Genomic DNA, 24690 nt, shown 5'->3' on the forward strand with positions numbered 1-24690 from the left:
CTTGTAAGTTGGCTTTGTGTGTCCACCAGGCAAGGGACAGGCAAAGCTGGCTTGTTATGTGTACCAGGGACAACAGCGGCTGAGTAGCTTGCCGCCACTGGTATTTCAGAGTCCATTGGGTCACTCATGGCCAGGCGTGCCATGGGGTGACATGGACTGTTGATGCCATGTGGACGAGCAACCTGAGTAGCTGGCCAGCTGAGGCTCTTTTTCGATGGCGGATAAGGCTGGCAAGGTTGGACAGCATAATTGCACAGTTGGGAAAGAATGCTCTGGACAGTGTCATGTCTAGGTCTGCTCCTAAAAAGGAGAGAAGATGAGATGGTGTCAATTGGGATTTGGGGTAATTTATTAGAAATCCCAATGAGTTTAGAAGCCTTATGGTGAGATCGAGAGAGTTGCGGGCTCCTTGTTTTGACTGGCTTTTTATGAGCCAGTCATCCAGGTATGGAAAAACCTGTATGCCTCTGCTGTGTAACTGCGCAGCCACGACTGCCAGGCAGTTCATAAAGACTTGAGGTGCTGAGGCTAGGCCGAATGGTAGTACTTTGTATTGATAGTGACTGCGGCCCACCACATATCGCAGATATTTGCGATGAGGCAGGGATATTGTAATATGGGCGTATGCGTCTTGCAGGTCCAGAGAGCATAATTGCACAGTTGCCAATCCCCTTGTTTAAATACAGGAAGAAATGTATTCAAAGGCATGGAAGTCTAGAATAGGTCGGAGGCCACCAATCTTTTTTGGAATTAGGAAATATCTGGAGCAGAACCCTTTTCCCTGATTCGGTGGAACCGGTTACACGGCTCTGACCGACAGAAGGGTTGAGAGCTCTGACTCTAGTTTTCCTGTGTGGTCGTCCCATCTCCAGGATGGAATGGGTGGGAAGCCTGGGGGTATTTTTGAAAAATTTAGACAGTAACAGTGGGTTAAGATGGACAGTACCCATTAGTCTGTGGTGATTGGATGCCAATTTGTTGCAAAGTGGCACAGGCAGCCCCCACTGGAATATGGCTGCTGCTTTCTGGAAAAGAGTCAAAATCTAGAAGCGGGGCCAGCTTGTGGAGCTGGCTGTGGTCTGGATGTTCTAGTTTGGTGCACATGTCCCGTCTGAGGTGCTCGAGCCAGTCATGCACAGGACGCAGGAGGGTAATATCTGTGTGGCCTGTAGAATTGTTTCTTGGTTCTCTACGTGGGGCCCTGGGGGGCAGTTGACAACTGGAGCAGGGTCTCATGATGGTCCTTTAACTGGGCCACTGTGTCCTGGATCTTATCCCTGAATAGGCTGTCTCCGGTACAGGGTAGATCTGCCAGTTTATCCTGCACTTCCGGGTGTAGATCTGAGGCCTTAAGCCAGGCCCAGCATCTAGCACTGATGCCCGCTGCCGAGACACTGGATGCTGTTTCAAAAGACTCGTAGGCAGCTCTGACTTCATGCTTACCTGCTTCCATTCCTTTTTGTAGGATGGAGGACAAGGCTTCTTGTTGCTGCTGTGGCAATGTCTCCGCAATCTCCTGCATTTGTTTCCAGATATTTCTATTATATTGGGTCATGTATAGTTGATATGCTGCAATTCACGATATCAACATGGACCCTTGGAAAATTCTTCATCCCAACACATCCAATGCTTTCTGTTCCTTACTGGGAGGAGCAGAGGAATGTGGACGCTATCGTTTAGCCTTCTTCTGAGTTGATTACACAACTACAGAGTGGTGGGGCAGCTGACTCTTGAAACCCTGGGGCTTGTTGAACCAGGTAGGTAGCATCTGTCTTTTTGACTGGCAGTACTGTACCTGGATGTTCCCACAGGTGGTGCATGAGGCCCAAAAGAACTTCATGTACCGGTATTGCCATTATTTCTTTTGGAGCATCTATAAATTGTAAGACCTCCAACATTTTATGGTGAGCATCTTCGTGACCAGTGTAAAATGTATAGTCTCAGTAATCTCTTTGACAAAACTGGCAAAGGAGATGTCTTCTGGAGGAGATCTTCACCTTTCCTCCGGCGGTGAAGGCTCTGAGAGCAAGTACTCGGATGTCCGTGATGAATCATCTGAGGATGCATCGTGCCATGGATTATAGGGACTTTCTCCTTTTCCCAGTGGAGCTCATGATGGAGGAAGCATGCTAAAGCCGAGAGGGTGGGAAGGCATCGATGGATACGGCCCTGGTATCAATGGAATCGGTGCTGGCACTGATGGCATTGGGGTAGATGAGGAGCGCTTGGGTACTGGTAGCCCCGCTGGCCCTGGTATGGGCTTCGACATGGACTGTTCCCCATGGAGGGATGTGGCTGGAAATCGATCCTTCCTCCTCCAAGGAACCCGGTACTGGAATCAGGACCTGCAGAGGCCTCAATCGATGACTCGATGCCAGCGTGTCCAGTGGCAGAGGAGTTGATAAGGCACCGATGAGCGATTCGAGGCGCTCGAGGAGCAGTGCCATCATCGAGGAAGCCGGTTTCAGGGCCAGTATGGGGGCTGGCGCTGGCGGTGACTAGAAGCCTCGTAAGACTTTCAGCACTGCCTCTTGGACCATGCGGTCCAATTCCTCCCAGGAAGCCGGTATGGGTGGCACAGTGATCAGGGTAGGAGGCAAGCTAGGCATCACCGGAGCCTCCACGGGAGCCCATGGAGGCTCAGTGCCTGGCACCAGTATCGGTGGGGAACGCCTAGGGGTCCGGGTCCAGAGGAGTATGGGGGCTCCTCTCCCCAGGCGGCTCGATGGAAGTTGATGCCACTGCAATATCTGTGCCTGCACCCGTCGGGGATGCCAGGTGCCAGTGTCGATGTTTCCCTCTGTGCTCAGTCCAGTCTTTCCCCAGCACCAAGGATTATGACACCGATGTCTTCGATGGAGTCTGACGGTCACCCTGTCCACAGTGATCCTGGCGAATTGTCTCAGAGATCGATGCACCCTCCACGGTCTGTGGCGCTTGAACTGGCACAAATGGAGGAGTATGCTTTGAAGCACACAACTGCTCCAGAGCCTTTGGGGGTCATTTGTGCACAACTAGGGCATCGATTAACATCATGCGAGGGGCCTAAGCCCAAAACACAGTCTTCATGCGGGTCGTTATGGACATGGTCCTCGGACACTCGGGGCATTTCCTAAACCCAGTCGCCATGTTAAAATTTGGCGGGCACACGGTCGGTGACTGGGCACCAAAGCAGTAAGCCGCCAGGAACCAACTGCAAGTATTGGAAAAAAACACTTACCAAGCGTCGGAGGGAACAGAGCGCGATGGGGGACCCTGATGAGGGATTTTTTAAGAAGATAAACTTCAAATAGTTCCGTGAGGACAGTTGTGAGAAATTTCTCACAGAGCTCCTAAACTGCGAGGCAACTGCTGCGCGGAAAAAAAAAAAAAAAAGAGACTGAAGGGGAACCCCTGATGGCTGCAAGGTTAGTGGCATGCTGGGCATGCTGAGTGTGCCAGTCAAAGTTCTAGAAACTGACAAAAGTGTTCCGTGACAGGGCACTATCTGATGATGTCACCCATAAGTGAGGACTACCATCCTGCTTGTCCTGGGAGAAAACTGATAATTTAGCACAAAAAAAGGAAGATGAAGCAGAGCTCCAAAAACCGCGAGGCAACTGCACTGCAGAAAAAAAGACTGAAGGGGGACCTTACATGAATGTGCAGATAGTGGCATGCTGGGCATGCTCAGTGTGCCAAAGCCTCTAGAAACTTTGACAAAAGTTTTCCATGCCTAGCTCCATCTGATGGTGTCATCCATCTGTGAGGTCTAACATCGTGCTTGTCCTAGGGAAAATTCTTTTTCACTCAGCGCATAGTTAAGCTCAGGAATTCATTGCCAGACGAAGTGGTTAGAGCAGTTAGCGTAACTGGGTTTAAAAAGGTTTGGATAAGTTCCTAGATTAAAAATCCATAAACTGCTATTGCGGTAATTAATAAGCAATAGTAGCTTGTGATTTATCTAACATTTAGGTACTTGCCAGGTACTTGTGACTTGGATTGGCCACTGTTGGAAACAGGATACTATGTTTGATGGTCCCTTGGTCTAACCCAGTATGGCAAACCTTATGTTCTTATGAGAACCCAAAAACTGAGCACTCTCTATGCCGCTCTGATTATGCGAACAGGAAAGTGTGCACCTAAATTAGATGCCACTAACTGGACATCCAAGCATGCGTCCATCAACTGGGCACACAACTGGCCGCAGAGTCAAACGCAATTGCACGATCCGATGGATCTGAAGAGGGCAGCTTAACACGCAGCAAAATGTGCAAAAAAAAACCCTCCACGGCCTACCATGCAGCGCACAGAAAAAGGCCGGGGCCTAGCCCAAAAGGACTGCTCAATATGCCAGGCTGTCCACATCCCTTAAACTCCTTCAGAGGTGGGAACGAGCATGGTGACAGTATGAAGCCCTACAAAAAACCCTTTTTTTTTTTTAAACTTTACCTGAACTCAGCCTATCCCAGCTGAGTACAGAATGTCTCTGGTTGTGGGGGGAGGACATATACTGTCACAACTGTGCTTAGCTTCCTGCACCCACTGCCTTTCAGCTATTTCAACAGCTAAGTCCACGCCAGCTGAAAAACCAGCTACCAGACTAAGGTATTCATCTGAGGGACCATGGAAATCACCTCAGGAATTCTCAACTGGGGAGGGACCTTTTGGTATCACTACAAGAGAGCAGGGTGAATTAAATTTCCTTTTCTCCTCCTAAAACTTGAAGCAATCCCCAGTAGGGAGATGCACATCCACCATCTGCTGGAGATTGAGAATACTGGCGGGCTGTCACTGCAGGGGTATATATATACTGTGAGGTCAACTTTGCTCCGTTTCCATCTGCTAGTAGAGGTGCATAACCCACTGGTTCTAGATTTGTCTGTCTGGATGCTAAGAAATTACATTTCATCTACTTGCTCTCCTGTCTGACAAAACTACAGCATCTAATAGCTGATAGAATATTGGCCACAGTATAGGATTCATCCATCAACTGGGCATGCATCGAAGTCCAACTGCACCCCAATTCTCTGGCTTTGCTAGAGCTGCTGCTTGCCCTGCTCCCTGCCAATGCCAGGTCCCACCACTGTGCAAGTCAGAGAGTTAAGAGTGCATAGCATTCAGATGTCGCTTGTGAAATTCACGCTACTCCCCTCTGCTTTAGCCAACAGCATCCAGATGTGACTACAGCAGTGGTTGGACAGGCTAGGGATGATCTTTCTACTAAAGGAGGTCCTGGACGAGACTTTGTAATTTGGCACTTCTACCTGCATGAAATGCTTAAAACCCACATTCTCCACTAGCTGCAGGGATCATGCCAGGTCCCACCACTGTGCACTTTGCTTTCTCCTAGGACAAACAGGATGGTAGTCCTCACATGTGGGTGAATACCTAGCTGCAGGATACTCCCATACGTACCAGGGGTACAGAGCACTGGTGCCAATGGACACCACAAACTAGTGCTGGTGACAACAGGGGGAGCCAGCCTCAAACCAAACAAGGGTCATAAGGTCAGAAAAGTTGGGTTTAACTACTGAAATGGTTCTGCAGGATGGACCGACTGAGCGAAATGGCTGTCATGTCGACGACCTCTGTCCAAGCAGTAGTGTGAAGCAAAGGTCTGAAGAGAAAGCAAATGTTGCTTACCTGTAACAGGTGTTCTCACAGGACAGCAGGATGTTAGTCCTCACATATGGGTGACATCATCAGGATGGTGCCCAATCATGGAAAACCTCTGTCAAAGTTTCCAGAACTTTGACTGGCCCCTACTGGGCATGCCCAGCATGGCACTAACCCTGCAGCCAGCAGGGGTCCCCCTTCAGTCTTATTTGAAAGCTACAGGCAGTGCCGAAAAATAAAATAATAAAACATTACGAACCCAACACCGCGGGGCGGGGTGCGGGTTTCGTGAGGACTAACATCCTGCTGTCCTGTGAGAACACCTGTTACAGGTAAGCAACATTTGCTTTCTCACAGGACAAGCAGGATGGTAGTCCTCACATATGGGTGAGTACAGAGCTGAGGATGTCCGAACATGCACCAAATGTACCCAAAGGCGTGCAACAGGCACAACAACTGGGGTGGAATTTGGAAGAGGGCATACTGAACCCCACCAGGCAGGCGGAAGGGTGTAGGTACGTCACGTTGTAAATAAGTTGCGAAGGACAGATTGGCCGAAGATAGAATCTTGTCTTCTGGCTTTGTCCAAGCAGTAGTGGGCTGCAAAGGTGTGGACAGAACTTCAGGTGGTAGCCCTGCAAATGTCAGGAAGCGGCACCGATCGTAGGTGTGCTACTGAAGTCACCATGGCCCTCACAGAGTGTGCTTTAACACGGTCTTGAGATGGAATGCCCGCTTGCTGATAGCAAAAGGATATGCAGTCCGCCAACCAGGAGGAGAGAGTCTGCTTACCCACAGGCTTTCCCAACTTGTTATTTATTTAACAGTTTTATATACCGAAATTCTTGTAAAAAGTTACAAATCAGTTCGGTTTACATTAAAACAGTAACAGTGCTTCAGAAGAGAGCAATTACATTGAACTAGGGATTCCAATAAAAACGAAGTAGTTAACATTGTAACAGTAACAGTGTCTCGGAGAGAGCAAATATATTAAACACGTGATAGCAGAAGCTCAGATCTTGAACTGAACTGAAGTGATCTTGAACTGAAAATAGAAAACTAGGGATTGCAGACGACAAGGGCTTGTACAAACTAAGATTGCAGACAAGAGGGGCTTGTACAAACTAAGATCAACATGGGCTTGTACAAACTAAGATCATGGAACTGTGGGAACATATCAGGGTGTCACTCTACAATATAATGAGAGGCTAGTGGGGTTAGGATAAGGTATGAGATCGTAGTGAAGACAAAAGAATCTTAGTAATGGAGCTAAATCTGGACATGGAATTTTAATACAAAAGCGATGTAAATGAAAGGGAGAGTCAAAAGTACTACTAATGATCGGGCAGATTTTAATTCATAGGATTATCTGACTAGGCAAAGGCCTGATTGAACAACCAGGTTTTGAGTCTTTTCTTAAATGTGACCGGGCAGTGTTCAAGCCGGAGGTCTGGAGGAAGAGAGTTCCAATGTGTAGGACCAGATGCTGAGAGGGCTCTCTTTCTTAAAGTTGTTTTAAGCGAGGGAACCTGGAGGGTGTCTTTAGACTGCACTTACCATCCAGGCCTGTAAGAGCAGCATATAAGAGGGATCTTGAGTTCCAGAGGTGTGATGGTTAGAGCTTTGAACAGGATTCTGTATTTGATAGGGAGCCAGTGGAGGTTCATTAGGATGGGAGTGATGTGGTCCCATTTTTTGGATCTGGTTAGAATTCTGGCTGCGGCATTTTGCAACATCTGTAATGGCTTGATAGTATTTGCAGATAGGCCGATCAGAAGAGAGTTGCAATAATCTATTTTTGAGAAGATGATTGCCTGAAGCACTGTACGGAAGTCATGGAAGTGGAGGAGAGGTCTCAGACGTTTTAAAACTTGGAGTTTGAAAAAGCAGTCCTTGGTTGTGTTGTTGATGAAGCTTTTGAAGTTAAGTTGTTTATCCATGGAGACTCCCAAATTTCTGACTTGGGAGGAGAAAGTGGGAAGGGTTGCAGGAATGGGGTTAGGGTTGTTAGGGTGGAAAGAGATGTTAGGGTGGAAAGAGATGTGGAAAGAGATGGAAACTTGTTAGGGTGGAAAGAGATGTGGAAAGAGATGGAAACTTGTTAGGGTGGAAAGAGATGAACAATTGAGTGCTTTCCTTGTGGGCAGCTGTACGGTCTAGGTAAAACGCTAGAGCATGTTTACAGTCAAGGGTATGCAGAGCCTGTTCTCCTGGGTTGGCATGGGGCCTGGGAAAAACGGTAGGTAGTATGATGGATTGGTTTAGATGAAAATCCGAGACTACCTTAGGTAAGAATTTAGGGTGAGTACAGAGTACCGCCCGGTCCTGCAGAGGTTTACTGTAAGGCGGATAGGTAACTATGGCCTGCAATTCACTAACTCTTCGAGCTGAAGTGATAGCCAAAAGGAAAATCACTTTCCATGTGAGATATTGAAGTTCACAAGAGTGAAGAGGCTCGAAAGGCGGTTTCATGAGCCGACCGAGAACCAGATTAAGGTCCCAAGAAGGGGCCGGGAGGACGCAGTGGAGGCTTGATGTGGAGCAAGCCTTTTAAAAAGCGTGTTACAAGGGGTTGTACTGATAAAGGGACATCCCCAAAACCTTTATGGAAGGCGGCTACCGCAATGACATGCATTCTGATGGAAGAGGTCTTTAGACCTGATTCTGACAAATGCCAAAGATAGTCCAGAAACTTCAGGATTGGACAGGAAAAGAGGTCAAGGGACTGAGAAGAGCACCATGACGTGAACCTTTTCCATTTGTAAGAGTAAGCTTTTCTTGTGGAAGGCTTTCGTGAAGCAATCAAGCCACAGGAAACTGGATCTGAAAGGTTAAGTGGTTGAAGGATTAACCTTTCAAAATCCATGCCGTCAGGGACAAGGCTTGAAGATTGGGATGGCATAGGTGCCCGTCGTTTTGAGTGATCAGGAGCTGGTCATTTCCCAAGGGAATGTGCCTGCAGATGGAGAGATCCTGAAGTACTGGAAACCACACTTGGCGTGGCCAGTGAGGTGCTATCAGGATCATGGTTCCCTTGTCCTGACGTAACTTCACGAGAGTCTTCGAGAGAAGAGGAAGTGGAGGGAATGCATAAAGCAGACCGGTTGCCCATGAGAGGGAGAATGCGTCTCTGGGCTGAGAGTGTTCGCTGCGAATGAGGGAGCAGTAGTTGTCCACTTTGTGGTTCTGAGGGGACGCAAAAAGGTCTATCTGAGGATATCTCCATTGTTGGAAGACGAAGATCGCTACTGAGGGGTTGAGAGACCACTTGTGCGGTTGAAAGACGCAACTCAGCTTGTCTGCCAGCACATTTTCCACTCCCGGCAAGTAGGCGGCCCTGAGGTACATCGAATGGGAGAGGGCTTCCGCCCAAATCTGCGCAGCTTCCTGACACAGGAGGAAGGAGCCTGTGCCTCCCTGCTTGTTGACGTACCACATGGCCACCTGGTTGTCCGTTTGAATTAGGATGACCTGATTTGACAGGCAATCCTGAAAGGTCCTGAGAGCATATCTTATTGCTCGAAGTTCCAGGAAATTTATTTGGTGTTTGGCTTCCTCTGGACACCAAGAGCCTTGTGTCTGCAGATCGGCTACATGGGCTCCCCACCCGAGGTTGGAAGCGTCTGTGGTGAGAATGATTTGAGGATTCGGAACCTGGAAGGGCAATCCTTGGAGGAGACTGGTCTGATTCTTCCACCAGGCGAGGGACAGACTGAGTGAGTCGGTGACTTGGACAATGGTCGACAGAGGCTAAATAGCTTGAGTCCATTGAGACCTCAGAGTCCAGTGCATGAGCCTCATGGCCAAGCAGGCCATTGGTGTGACATGGACTGAGGACGTCATGTGTCCCAGGAGGACAAGAAATTGGCATGCAGTCGCAGCGGGTTGAGATTGCAGTTGGTGAGCAAGAGACACGAGAGTCAGTGCTCGTTGTCAAGGCAGGAAAGCCTTTGCCTGTAAGGTGTCCAAGTTTGCCCCAATGAACGATAAGGTTTGAGATGGGACTAAGTAGGATTTGTCGTAATTGACGAGAAACCCTAACGAAATTAAAGTGTGTAAGGTTAGACTGAGGGATGACAGAACAGCTTGCTGAGTGGAAGCCCTGATTAACCAGTCACCCAGATAGGGGTAGACGTGAACACCTTGTGTCCTGAGAAATGCTGCGACGACTACGAGGCATTTTGTAAAGACTCGTGGAGCAAATGCTAGGCCGAATGGAAGCACTCGGTATTGATAGTGCTTGAGGCCTACTAGGAATCTCAGGTATTTGCGATGAGCTGGACTTATCTTAATATGGGTGTATGCGTCCCGGAGGTCCAGAGAGCAGAGCCAGTCTCCTCTTTGTAGAAGAGGTAGAAGTGATCCCAAGGTGACCATCTTGAACTTTTCTCACTGGAGGTACTTGTTGAGGGCCCATAGATCTAGAATAGGACGGACACCCCACGATTATTTGGGGATTAGAAAGTACCGGGAATAGAACCCTAGGCCTTGCTGAGAGTGTGGAACGGGTTCTATTGCTCTTGACTGGAGGAGGAGGGAGACCTCTTGATCCAGAACAATGGAGTGGTCGGACGTTCTCCACGTCTGCAGAGGTGGGGAGTCCAGTGGCAGGGCGAGAAAGTTCAGATAGTAACCCTGAGCAATGATTGCCAGTACCCATTGGTCGGATGTAATTGAATGCCACATATTGTGGAAGTGGCACAGTCGACCTCCCACTGGTATGTGCGACATAGGAATCTGGCTGCTGCTCTCCAAGTGGAAGTCAAAAACCTGAAGCAAGCACCGGCTGGGGAGCTGCTTGTGGTTTTTGTTTTCGGGTTTGGCGAGACTGAGGTTTTTGATAAGGTCTCGTAGCACGGGATCTGGCTGGTGGCAGGTAGGACTTTCTTGGATGGTAGAACGACAGAGTCCTTTCTAAAGGGCTGCTTTGAGGAGAAGTCGGAAGGCATTGAAGAGAGCTGTTTTAGGGTCTCATGATGGGTTTTTTTTTTTTTTGGTTTTTTTTTTTTAATTCAGCCACCGTCCGTTGGATTTGTTTGCCAAACAGATTATCTCCTACATAAGGCAGGTTGGACAACTGGTCTTGCACTTCTGGGCAAAGGTCAGAAGACTTGAGCCAGGCCCACCGTCTTGCCAAAATAGCAGCTGCAGACACTCTGGTAGAGGTGTCAAATATGTCATAAGATGTTCTGATCTCATGCTTGCCTGCCTCAAAACCCTTGTTGACTAGGGTTTGCAATTGGTCTTGGAATTGCTGAGGCAGGGAGTCTGAGAAGTCCTGTATCTGCCTAAAGATGACCCTGTTATATTGGATCATATAAAGCTGATAGGCAGCAATTCGGGAGATGAGCATGGTCCCTTGGAATACTCTGTGACTAATGTTGTCTAGGAATTTTTGTTCCTTACCAGGAGGGGTAGACAAGTGAGGTTTTGACCTTTTTGCCCTCTTTTGTGCAGACTCTACCACGACAGAGTGGTGATCAAGCTGTGACTTCTGAAAACCTGGGGCTGACTGTAATAAATAAGTAGTGTCAGCTTTCCTGTGTACTGGAGCAATTGTTCCTGGATTTTCCCAGTTCTTTTTGAGGAGATCAAGAAGAACCTGGTGGACGGGAATAGAGGTTATTACCTTGGGGACATCCAGGAATTGGAGCAACTCCATCATCTGGTGCCTATCATCCTGTTCCGTCTGCAATTGAAAAGGAACCAATTCAGCCATTTCCTTCACAACAGTATAAATGAGAGGTCCTCTGGAGGAGAACGCTTTCTACTCTCAGTGGGTGAAGGTGGTGAAGGTAAGTCATCGGTGTCTGATGAGGTATCATCTCCCCAGGTATCATAAGGATCAACACCCTTTCCTCTAGGAAGTAGAGGGGGACAGGGTGGTTGGATACCTGAAGGTCCTGGTCTAGGCTCTGAAGGCATCGAAGGAATTATCAGAGGCACAGACGATGGCATCGAGGGCATGGATGGATGGCTCGATGGTGCCGATGGATGTATCGGTGGTGAGGGACATATAGGCATTGATGGCTGAGGCATAACTCCAGAAGGAGGAATGCGGAACAGTGTTTCTCCTCCCGATGATGCTATCAGTGGGGAGGGCATCGGAGCCATGGGATCCATCTGTGGAAAAGCGGCCATAAGTGCTTCCATCCTGGATAGCAGCAGTGCCAGCGCTGCCGGAATCGGGTCAATGACTGGTTCCATAGTCGGTGCCGGTGTTGAAGGAACCTGGAGACGCTGCATCGCCTTGTCGATGGCTTCCTGGACCATCCGGTCCAGTTCTTCTCGGAGACCTGGAGCAAGTAGCCCCGGCTCCGGAACAGAAGAAGGAGACAGAGGCATAGCCGGAGGGACCACCGTTAAAGGCGGAGTCACGGCTCCTGATCCTCGATCGGGTGAGGGTCGCCTCGGAGACCTGGTCGCAGGAATGGTCGGTGTCTTTCCTGGACATGGGGCTTCTTCGACAGCGGCTCGGACGATGGCGAGATCGATGATTTCACTCCCTCGATGGTCAGAGTCTTACAGTGCCGATGGCGATGTTTCTCCCTTCGATCCCCTCGATCGTCATTGATGCCGGTCAGTCACTGGTCACCGGTTGATGCTGGTGCGAAGTCAACGGTGCCGGTTCAGACGACGTCGATGCAATGGACAGAGTCGGGTTTGAGCACGGAAGAGAAGTTCCATCTTCTCCATTCTGGCCTTGCGACCCTTCGGTGTCATTAGGGCACATTTGGTGCAGGTCAAGACATCGTGCTCGAGTCCTAAACACATTACACAGACTTTATGGGGGTCTGTGATAGACATGGTGCGAGTACAGTCCAGGCACCGATGAAACCCCAATGCCTTGGCAAAAATTTAGCAGCAGTACGGTCGATGGCCAGTAGGCCACGAAGGCCAAACTCGACTGTAATCGATGGGAAAAGGGTAAAAAAGTACCGGAGTACTACAGACTTATAAAAGGTAGAGGAGGGATCACTGTGGGGCAACTTTATTTTAAGTAATTCCGTGAGGAAAATTCCTATCAGGAATCTCTTCAGAGTTCCTTTACCGCAAGGCTACTGCTGCGCGGAAAAAAGAAGACTGAAGGGGGACCCCTGCTGGCTACAGGATTAGTGCCATGCTGGGCATGCCCAGTAGGGGCCAGTCAAAGTTCTGGAAACTGACAGAAGTTTTCCGTGATTGGGCTCCATCCTGATGTCACCCATGTATGAGGACTACCATCCTGCTTGTCCTGTGAGAACTCCAGGTTTCAGCTTTGCATATTTCATCCACGGGGAACACACACAAGTGGGCCAATGAATTTGCCATGGCTTGAAATGAGTGAGCTTTGACATGGCCACCCAGCTGTGGATCCACTTGCATGTAGCAGAAAGATGCAGTCTGCAAGCCAGTTAGAAAAGAACTGCTTGGATACTGCAACTCTCAAACTATTTTTGTTGAACGAAATGAAGATTTGCATAGACAGTCTATGGCTAGCTTTTCATTCCAGAAAGAACGCCAAGACCCTTTTGCAATCTAGGCTGTGCAGAGTTTGCTCACCCCGATGTGACTAAGGCTTAACAGGACGATGGACTGACTAAGGTGGAACTCAGTCACCATCTTCGGGAGGAACTTAGGGCGGGTACGGAGAACTACCCAATCATGGAAGAACTTCGTGTAGGGTGGATACAACACCAGCACCTCAAGTTCAATAAACCTGCATGCTGAGGTGACCACTACCAAGAAAATGACCTTCTAGGTCAGGTGCTTCAGGTTACAGGAGCACAAGGGCTCACAGGGAGCAGTCATCAGGTGGGCCAAGACAACATTGAGGTCCCAGGAAACAGCAGGGGGCCTGAGGGGAGGTTTCAGCTGGAGTAGACCGCGCATGAAACAACCCACAACAGGCTGTATTGAGATGGGCAATCCATCCACTCCTTGGTGGTAGGCTCCAATCGCACTGAGATACACTCTCACTGAGGTGGTCTTTAAGCCACTGTCAGAGGTACAGCAGGTAATCTAATAACTTGGAGGTAGAACACGAGAATGAGTTCCACCCCTAGTTGTCACACCACACCAAAAAACTCTTCCACTTGAGGCCGTAAGACTTCCTAGAAGGTGGTTTCCTGGATCATAGCAGGATCAGATATACTCCCTCGGAGAGATTCAGGGGCTGTAAGGTCAACCCTTTCAACATCCAAGCCATTAGGGACAAGACCTGGAGCTTGGATGTTGAAAGGGTTGCATCATGATCTTGCATTATGGGGTCCAGAGACAGATGAATCAGATCCCAGAGGAAAAGGTCCTGCAGGTGTGGGAACCAGATCTGCCGGGGCCAAATAAGGCACGATGAGAATCATGGTCTCCTGGTTCTGCTTGAGTTTCCAGAGAATCTTGGAGACCAGAGGAAGTGGAGGATAGGCGTACAAGCGGCCACTGCCGCAGTGGAGGGCAAAGGCATCTGACGTTGTCCTGTCCTTCCTCCCGGTCAGGGAGCAGAACTGGTCCACTTTCCTGTTGCAAGGGGATGCAGAGAGGTCCATATCTGGAGTCCCCCAAAGACGGAAGATCTGGTCTACTACCGCCTGCTTCAGGGACCACTCATGCGGTCGGAAGGAATGACTGAAGTCCATCCACCAGAACATTCTCCTATCCCGGCAGATATTTGGCTCGAAGAAGAATCTTTGGGGATAAGGCTCACGACTAGATTTGGACTGCCCCCTGGCATAGGAGGAAAGATCCCGTTCCTCCTCATTTGTTGAGCTACCACATGGCTACTTGATTGTCAGTCTAGATGAGTACGACCTTGGCGGACAGTTGCTCCTGAAATGACCAGAGAGCATAACAGACCACCTGAGGCTCCAGGAAACTGATCTGACACCTCAATTCCTGAGCTGACCAGCAACCCTGGATGTGAAGGTCCCCCATATGAGCTCCCCAATCCAGGTGGGAGGCATCTGTGGTGAGTACAACCTGAATGTGGGAAGCCTGGAATGGAATCCCCACCTCCAGATTGGGAAGAGTCACCTACCATGATAGAGAGTTTCAGAGTGGTGTGATGACCTGAATGTACACCCCAAGGTCGTGAGTGGCCTGGCACCACCGAGTGACCTGGGTCCACTGCACTCTGCGCATGTGAAAGCGAGAAAAGGGGGTGTCATGGACAGTCACTGGCCTATGCCCCAGTAAATGCAACATGGTGTGTGCTGAAATTTGGCAGCTTCATGAGATCATCCCTGCCAATGAAGCCAAGTGATCGATCGATCCCTGGGCAAAAACACCCAGGCTTGAGCTGTGTTGAACCTGGCACCTATTAAGTTCAGATGTGGGGACGGGTGCAGCTGGGACTTGGAGAACTTGGGGTTTTTAATCAATTACCCCAATATTCGAATGGTTGCCTGTAGAGACTACAGCATTCCCTGTCTGGAAGCGCCCTTGACCAGCCAGTCATCAGATAGGGAAAGACTTTTGAATGCTGCCTTCGCAAATGTGCAGCCACTGCCATAAGGAACTTCATGAAAACATGGGACATGGATGCCAGTCCGAAGGGCAGTACTCTGTACTGAAAATGATGCTCACCCATCATAAACAGGAGATATTTCTGGTGGGCACGGGCAATCCCTATGTGAGCCTAAGCATCTTGTAGATCGAGGGAGCAAAGCCAATCCCCCCCTGGTGCAGAATAAGGGCACCCAGCAAAACCATCCTGAATTTCTCCCGTGTGAGAACTTGTTCAAGGTCCTCAGATCCAAAAATCGGGCAAAGGCCTCTGGTTCCCTTCGTGATAAGGAAATACCTGGAGTACAATCCACTTCCCCCACTGACCGGGAGGTATGGGCTCGACCAATCTGGTCATTGTTAGGGCAGAGAGCTCCTTGAGAACTATTTCTCGATCCTTGAAGCCTTCCAAGATGGACACAAGGGAGAGTCTGGCGGGGCCTCTTGGAAATGTAACCTGTACCCCTGGCAGATGATGAAGAGGACCCACCAATCTGAGGTGATGGTGCTCCAACAGTCCGCAAAGGATGTGAGCTGTCCTCCGACCAGAGGGTCAATCACTGGCTGAACTGGTGACTGGCTTAAACGCTCTCGCAGACAGTCAAAAACCCGTGGCAGTAGTCTGCAGTGGTACTGGCTGGGTTCTGGGGGCATGGTGTTGTCTACGCAGAGACATCAGTCCAGGCCTCTGAGGTTGTGCCCTGCTTGCCAGAGGATAGTATTTCCTCAGACAATAGAATGGTTGTCGAGGACCCTGCCTTAAAGATATTTTGCCTGAGGACTGGGATCTTCCTCATGATGATCTTTGAGATGCGCTACTTCCTCCTTGATTTTGTCACCGAAGAAATTCTCTCCAGTACAAGGTAGGTAAGCAATACAGTCCTGTACCTCGGGCCAGAGATTAGCCAGGCCAAACAAGCCCCAATAGCTCAAGCGGCCACTCTTGTTGCTGTCACAAAGACATCATATGCGGATTAAACTTTATATTTGTCACATTCCAATCCCTGCTGCATAACTTTAAGAAATTCTCCTGAAATTAAGGGAGGCAGTCTGTCAAATCCTGCACCTGGTTCCAGAAATTTCTGGAATACTGGCCCATATATCATTGGTAGCAAGCAATGTGGGCTGCCAACATGGAGCCCTGGAAGACCTTGCAGCCTAGGTCATCTAGAGCCTTGTGCTCACACCCTGGTGGGGGACGGATGCATGGGTGCAGGACCATTTTGCTTTTTTTTTTTTTTTTTTTAAGGGCGGACTCCACTACCACAGATTGGTGTGGGAGGTGGCGACTCTCAAACTCAGTAGATGGTTGCATCTCGTACACTGTGTCTGTCTTCCTGTTCACCGGTGGGACCAAAATTGGCTGTTCCCAGAGGCTGCTAACCAAGTCTTTAAAGATATCGTGGACTAGAACCGCAACTACTTCTTTAGAAGCACACACGAACTGAAAGATCTCCAGCTTCTTGTGCTTGGAGTCCTCCTTCAGTGAGAAACTGGAAAGGGAACAACTCCGCCATTGCTCTTACAAAACCTGCAATTGTCAGGTCTTTTGGAGGGGAGTGGCATCTCTCCTCTGGAGGAGAGGTTTCCAAAGGTAGATCCTCGGAGTTCTCAGAGGAAGAGGCAAAAGGCTCATCTTCCCATGGATCGTACGAGGCATCAATTTCACTCCCTGGAGATACTGGTGGGGAGAGCCTGAATCACAGATGGGCTGGGGCGCCAGGGGCATTCATAGCCTTATAGGCACCAATAGCACACTTGGCCCCGGGGTCAGAGTCATGAGGCCCAATAACCTGAGGCTTGGAATCAGTCGTAGAATCGTGGAATTGGTCGGGGAAAACCTATCACCAGAGCAGACAGCCCTTCATCGGAGGAATCTTGGATGGGAATAGTTTCCGACCATGGACTCACTGGGATCCCTCGTGGTAGTGAGGGCTCCCAGGGTATCAGCACGGGTTGCATCGGCAGTGCACTGAGGAGGTCCAAGTGCTCCAACAGTGCTAGCATGGATGGTGCAGGCTCCGGCAGCAGCACCAAAGGGGCCAGAAGCTTGATACCCTGTAAGGCTCGCTCCATCGCCAGATGCACCCTGCGCTCCAACTCATCCTCAAATGCTGTCAATGACAGTACAGCTTGTGGAGGCAGCAGCGTAACCTGGTTCCCCTCTGAGCCCCCAGGAGAACATGTGCCCAGCACAGTCAGTCATCGGTGGGGACCGCTTTGGGCCCTTGACTTCAACGGGTGTCTATGCCTCGTTAGTACGGGGCCACTCCAAGGGGATCACAGAAAGCTGGCACCTTCCCGAGCTTAGAGCCATGGAAGGGGGGGGGGGGGGGAAGGTGACCTATTCTGGTGCTTACTGTTTCCCCTGATGCTTGGCCCGGTCTTTCCCCAGTGGCAAGGATGATGGCAATGACCCAGACCTAGAAAGGGAAGAAAAAGGACATGAGACAATCTCCAGCACCTATCTCCAGCAGAGGGACTGGCGATGCAGAGAACAAGATGGCTCCAATGCCTCCGGGATCTTCCTTGCCGTGGCGTACAGACGCCCCCAACACAGAGGTTGAAAGATCTGACTTCCTGATGTCAATTTGTCCATCTTGTCCAGGCGTGCTCAACGACCCTTGGGAGTCATCTGAGTACAAAAAGGACAGCTGCGCACATCGTGCTAGGCCCCCATGCACCAGACACAGACTTCGTGGGGATCTGTGATGGACATGGTCCGAGGGCACTAGGGGCTGTGACGGGACCCCAAGGAAGCCATAGAGAACAATAACCACCAAGCAGTCAATGGCCAGCGGTCACCAGAGGACAGCACAGTCTGTGATCAACCGCAGAGAATGCGAGTAACTTACTGTGATGCCTCTAACTAGGATCGGGAAAGATAAAGGGATCCGACATGGAAAGGTACAAGAAGACTCGAAATAAGCTTTTAGAAAGAAAAAAAAAAAAAAAAAGAGCGTGAGCTCCACGTCCACGAGGCAACAGCTCCGTGGAAGAGAAGAGACTGAAGAGGGACCATGCATGGACACATGGATAGTGGCATGCTGGGCATGCTCAGTGTGCCTAGTCAAAGTTTGAGAAACTTTGACAGGTGTTTTCTGTGCCAGGCTCCATCTGATGTCACCCACATATGAGGACTACCATCCTGCTTGTCCGAGGAGAATAACAGTTCTGTAATTGACTGTGTGAACACAAAGTGGTAATGCAATTGTGTGTATAGCTGAGATGGATGCCTGCTGTATGTTGCTTGCTTGCTACAGTGATCTGCTCAAACTAGTGCTGCTCAGCCTCTCTGGATTGGACTGATGTAGCAGTACCCACTGTCTGCACACAGTACCCACCCAGAGGAAAAAAGCACTCTGTATTAACATTACTAGTCTGCTGCCACTCTCTCTCCCCCCTCTTACACAGACCCTGCTGCACACTCACCCAGGAGAAAAACAGCAGCAAAGTGCCTGCCTACCTGGCACTAACTTTCCACAGTGGGTGAAACCAGTACAACACTACTGAAGCAGCAGGCCGGGTAGCCAAACAGATTTTTACTAAAATTGAGGACAACTACTGAATATGACCTCTGAAACAGAGTATAATTTACAATCTCCTCACAGAACAAAGTAAGAAAAAATGATGCAGCACTGGCCCACTCCGTACATGCCCACACAGCAAGATCTGCATCACTGCTGGATCCAGAGATCAGTGATAGGCTGGAAGTGAAAAGAGCTTCACGCTCAGTGGTCTCCTTGCCAACACATCCCTGCCTAGTGCCCACAACTATGCCAATGCTGTGAGGTCACACATGACTCAGGGAAGGGTTGGTTGCTAAGCCAACAGATTTGAGCTGGCTGGCTGCTCCTGGTTACATGCATCTGAAACAAATGCACATCCCTAGTGTTATTCCAGAATGTCAAGGGAGCAGGACATCCAAGTCAAGGATCGATTCACCTGTTTGGACACAAGAAATTAGGCTTAGACTAATCACTATTTGGTAAGCTGGTGAATAAAATATTTACTATTCAAAAAGTACAGCAGGGGCTACTTGGGAGCCAAAAAAGGGGCAAGGTGAAAATAGTCATTTAATGAGGCATTTTGTGCCTGTCCTGCACCAACATCTGACATGCATTAGTTACCGCATCTTTTTGTGGATGTGCAATGTCATTCTGATGATACTGATTCCAGATTTAACAAAAAATTGAGAGGTATGAAAACACTGGAGCACGCTTGGACCAGGATGTCAGCATGATCTAAAGGCAAAAGGCCAAAAAAATGATTGCACGCACTGCCTCATTTTCATACTCAAACATTTATTCACCCCAGCTACACAGAGATCAATAAGAAAGTTTCAGCATGGGAAAAGATACTTAGAATCTGATGACAAGCTGCCAATGCATGAGGAGCTACCAGCATGGAATGCCATATGTCCAAATGAAAAATAAAATTCCCCCATCTACAGAGTTTTAATTCTGCATTCTATACTCACAGCTGTCCTCTCCATGAAGAGCAGCATTCACAGTTTAACTGTAAACCCCTTGTATCCAAACTTTTCACTGTTTTCCATCCCACTTCTCCTAACTACCCAAAAAGTGCAGCAGTCTCTCTGAAGAGCTAGTGTCGTACAGACCATGCTTGCATTCCCTGGCTTTTACCCTGAATATGAAGTAATGTCCAACCAACTAGGTGCAGATATGTACTGCCTTTTTTTCCTACCTTTCACTTGTTTTTGTATTGCTTAAGGCATCCTGAATGACTGTCCTTTTGTTTCTTTCAGTATCACCTAGATATTGCAGCAGGAAGCAACAGATATTTATTTATTTATTTATTTAAATTCTTTTACTATACCGATACTCAATCCCATAGATGTAAGCAGGACCCTCACTCCTAAACAATCTACAGGCTTTGAAGGCTCCCTCCCCACCCCCAGTGACAGTCGTTTTGTATCTTTCAGTCTCATCTAGACATGCTCATGACCTGCCTCAGAGCAGCAGAAAGCAGAAGCCATCCAAGAGAAGAAAGGACCCTCATTCCTATCCCACCTAGACACAGGAAGTCCTACTCCTTAGGAAGAGGGGCTTCCAGATCCAAGGCTCTTGCAATGGATGAGCCAGATAGGCGGCCACCCACAACACTAGGCCAGAGAGCACCATGCCACCCACTGCTGTCACCACAGCAGCAGTCAAAGTGCACTCCTGCATGGTATCATTGGAAGGGTAATGCCCCCCCCCCCCCGAAGCTAGCCACATCCCCCTCTCTGCAACCATCCAAAACACTGTTTAGCCAAGCAACCACAGATAAGGACCTCAATTAGTCTGCCCAATTTCATTCCTCATGCAATGCCATAAACTCAATTTTATTCATTTATTTGAATCATATTCCACTGTTCAGGCACTTCAAAGCAAATTAAATTTAGTTACTGCAAATATTCCCCTATCCCTAGAGGGCTCACAATGGAAGTTTGTACCTGAGGCAATGGAGGATGAAGTGACTTATCCAAGGTCAAAAGGAGTGGCAGTGGGATTTGAACCCTGACTTCCCTGCCCACTCTAGCTTTCCCTTTAAATTCTCTACAACTAAGGATCCATGTTTTCTTGAATTCTGTTAGTTTGTCTCCACTGCCTCCTCTGAGAGGCTGCTCCATGCATCCACCACCCTTTCCACAAAATTTTCTGATGTTCTTCCCGATTCTAAACCACACTCCCTCCACAACCACTACCTTTGGAGACTCATCACAGGCATTCATTCTTGATGTCGGGGTGTCGCAGAGTACACACACCCTGGGCTACTGTTTGTTGTTAAATTTTGAAGAAACAGAATTAAACAAAAAAATGATGGTTTGTCTCTTGTGCATTATATATGCCTTTATTTGAACATCAAAAAGCCTATAAACTCCTGGTTATTCCCATGTGATTTCCTATTCAAGTGTAGACTGGATAGGCTTTACTATAAGGTTACATACAGGAACATTCCAGAGATAGGAAATTCAGGTGATATTACTGGATTGTGTTAGTGATAAGAGTCCAACCTCAAAAGGGTAGGTCAGTAGTCCATGGTGATTAAAAGTAATTGAGTGATTTGGAATTATTGCAGTCTATATTGAGAGTACCTGGTGAGAGGTAGCTGAGTTGTGGCTCTCCTCAGCTCCAGGATGGACCAAGCTGTCTTATCTTTGTCCACTGACAGCAAGTGTGTTTAGCTTTCTCATCTGGTTAGTGAAGAATTCTAGAAGGTTCAGCTACAAGGACTTGGAGAGTGTCTTTCTAAATTCCATAGGAAAGAGGGACTTAGCTAGGAGACAATGCATAATCAGGTATTTTCTGTTATCTTCATTGGAAGATAATTACTAAGTCCTAAGGACGTCTGAGGAAAAAATGTTTTGGAAGTTAAGAAAAGACAATTGTGCCACAAGGTACATGAGAATTATATTTTGAGACTGAGATGATAAAGGACTGGTTGCCACTTTTGTGTCTTCTGCATTATGAAAAACTATCTGCTGGGTTTTATTTTTATTATTGGACTAATCTAATTTTTAGTAAAATTCGCTCTATTTTGGAACACACTTAGCATGAAGACTTTTCTTTGAGGTGACTGTGTGACCCCTGGGTCCTTCAAGTCATCCTATGCTTTGACAGCATAAATTTATGATTCCAGATGCTGCAACAAGTTTGAGTGAGCTCTGCAGTCTCTGAAATCTGATCCCCTGTGAAGGTGTGGGGGGGGGGGGGGGGGGAGCAGGAGGGAGGTATACACACCTTTTAACCAAGCCTGTCCTTCCTTACCTTCCAAAATCAGATGCATTCAGTGTGGTGTATAAACAGAACATATTGCCATGGTGGACAATGCAAATCTTACTGTAATTTGATATATATTCCACCTTTCAGCCACTTCAAAGTACATTACATTCAGGTACTGTAGATATTTCCCTGTCCCCAAAGTGCCACTCATTTACAAACTCCTCTCCTTTAGAATGATTAGAAGTCCTTCTGTGCATCTCTTAATCTAATGCCCTGGTTATGCTGTCAGTGATCATCTCCCTGTCTCCAACATTCAATTACAAAATTACTGAAACTGCTGCCTGTAAAGTCTGTTCTGCTCACCATGCTTTCTGCCTCCTACTCTGTAGGAGCCCCATGAGGCAACATGGTTTATTTGTGCCTTCTCTTTCCACCTCTCAATTGCTTCTGTTCTAAGTTTAGCCCTGCAGAACCCAGTTGTCCTTTCTAGCACTAGCCAATAATCATAAGGCTTAGAAAATCATCACACATTTCATTTTATACTCATCATAAGAACTGTAGGAAAAAGGAAATAACCAGATAATATGCCGGAAAGAACTGTCAAGCACCACCTTGCCCCAGTGTGTTTTTTCTCCTCTATTAGCTTGCACCATTTTGCAACATATTGGCTTTTTCTGAGAAGAGGCATTCATGATCATCATGAAAAAGAGCTTAAATATTATACGTACTGAAACTTGGGATGCATCCATGAATTGTAGGCCAAAGTAATCAGATTCTACAAGGTCCAAATGATATACAATCTGGTCAAACAGATCTTGCCCTTTTGCATTTTTCTGAAATAGAAAAGAGGCAAATGCATTAATGAAACTATGGTATTTCTACAACCTAAGTCTAGAAAACATGACTAAGAAAAATTATAAAACTACACCAAAAATTGCTGTGAATCCATTACTCTGAATTGAAGCATTTAGACATACAGTAAAGATTAAAGGCAAGTTTTTTATTTTTTTTAAATAGCATCTCACTAATGTTCGCTCCTTCCTTGCAAAAGAAAAAAAAATAGCATTTCAGGTTCCCAACATTTTTTGCATTCATGCAATATACCAAATTGTAGAAAAACAAAATATGCTTAGGGACAAATCCCCACAGAACAGAAAGCCAACAGTATTAATCTCATTGCTGCAAATGACAACGTGACAGCCAATCATGCTACAATTAAGCTACTGTTTAGCCCGCCGATATAAAATAATAAACTGACTAGCCCAAGCAGATTCAGATCTTGAAATTCAGATTCACAATTGATCCAAAAAATATATTCATTAAGTATAGAAAAAATGATTAGGTTATAGAATGAGAGCATTTTCTTCCTCTTATCACACAAATTCTGTAATTAAATTATTAGCAATAGTATCCTGATATAACCCTCACTAACTTTTCTTAACTATATATCCTTTACTATATATAATACACATGCTTTTAAAAATTTAGAACAATTTTATTACACAACAAATTTTGAAATTCAGTCTTAACCTTTTTTTTTTTTTTTTTTTTAATTCATTTTCATTCAACTCATCAACACTGCATATATAACATATCCATATTCTTTCTTTTAAACAATTCTAGATCAGAAATCATTCTTTCCAAATTTATCTTACTAAATATTTTTTAAAATAATTTGGAGATTGGGGCGTGTAAAAAGCGGTCAAAGAAAACATTTCTCACAATTATTACTTATTGGCTCTTTTGTGATATCTGTGAACTTTACATATATTGCATCAAACCTAAACAGCTATCGCTGGTGGGTGACCGTCCAAAAACTTACGTAGATCTAATGGATCAAAGAACACATTTGTTATCCATATAGGTTAATATACATTTACAGGGATATTTAACAAAAAATTTTCCTCCTCATTACAACTTCAGGTTTCATTAACAAATATTTTCTTCTCTCCTGTGTAGTTCTTGATAGATCAGGATATATCCATATCTTTTCACCATGAAATGTTTTTAACCTATTTCGCATAAATAATGTAAACACCATATCTCTATCTGATATCAAGGTAAATGATACAAATAGTGTTTTCATTATAGCTGAGACAGATAATTCCAAAAATAGTGATAGATTCACATTTTCTACAAATATTGGAACTCCCTACAGAGATATTACCTGTGTTCAATAAGATATATTATCTACCGGAAAGAGACAGAAAAATTGAAAATTAACAAAATCTACAGTTAGAAAATGTGAATCTATCACTATTTTTGGGGAGATTATTTCCAGATATGGAAGTTCAAAATTCATAAATTAGAATACTTCCCCAAATTTTCCATATTTTCAATTTTCTTTATATTGATTTCTTCAACTTATTATTTCATGCTGAGTTTCCTCGCGTTTTTCAACTCTAGTCATTATTTGTTCTATTTTTGTCTCTTGAACATTTATCTTAGTTTCAATCTTATGGAAATGTTGGTTTGTTTCCAGTGTTATTTTTGTCAAATTTATTATTGCTACCTCAATCTTTTAACCCCCCCCTCCCCCCAGTGAATCTAAGATTACCACCTTTGGCTTCACCATCTGAGGTAATAATTCCATAAGTTGTTTGGAAGGTTCTTTTCCCATAGCTGGTAAGTCACCAATCTCTATCCGTAGATTTTCTTCGTCCTCTTCTGTGGCACCAACAGATTCTCCCGAAGAAAATCCATTTTCTGGCTTAGCTGTTTTCTTGCCAACAGTTCTTATTTTAACCTTTCTTTTCATATCGCTGAGGTCTGCAGCTCCTCTCATCTGCTTCTCTCGGCTCCTCACACCCAGATCCTGCTCTGCTTCCTCCACGGTCGAAGGGGTGTTTGGTGCACTGGGACTCGAGATGTCGTCAGCCAGCAG

At 46.9% G+C, this 24690-nt stretch overlaps 1 protein-coding gene across 4 annotated transcripts in view; it reads right to left on the reverse strand.

Moving 5' to 3' along the window:
- The window catches only part of EPB41L4B (erythrocyte membrane protein band 4.1 like 4B), a 709272-nt gene that overhangs the window by 490388 nt on the left and 194194 nt on the right, over positions 1 to 24690 (reverse strand). For all 4 annotated transcript variants that reach the window (XM_029589854.1, XM_029589857.1, XM_029589855.1 and 1 more), the window contains exon 2: positions 22535 to 22639. In XM_029589854.1, coding sequence (XP_029445714.1) covers positions 22535 to 22639 — 105 coding nt within the window. The remainder of the gene's footprint in view (positions 1 to 22534; positions 22640 to 24690) is intronic.

Source organism: Rhinatrema bivittatum, chromosome 2 (assembly GCF_901001135.1).
Source record: "Rhinatrema bivittatum chromosome 2, aRhiBiv1.1, whole genome shotgun sequence".
Classification (NCBI taxonomy): Eukaryota; Metazoa; Chordata; class Amphibia; order Gymnophiona; family Rhinatrematidae; genus Rhinatrema; species Rhinatrema bivittatum.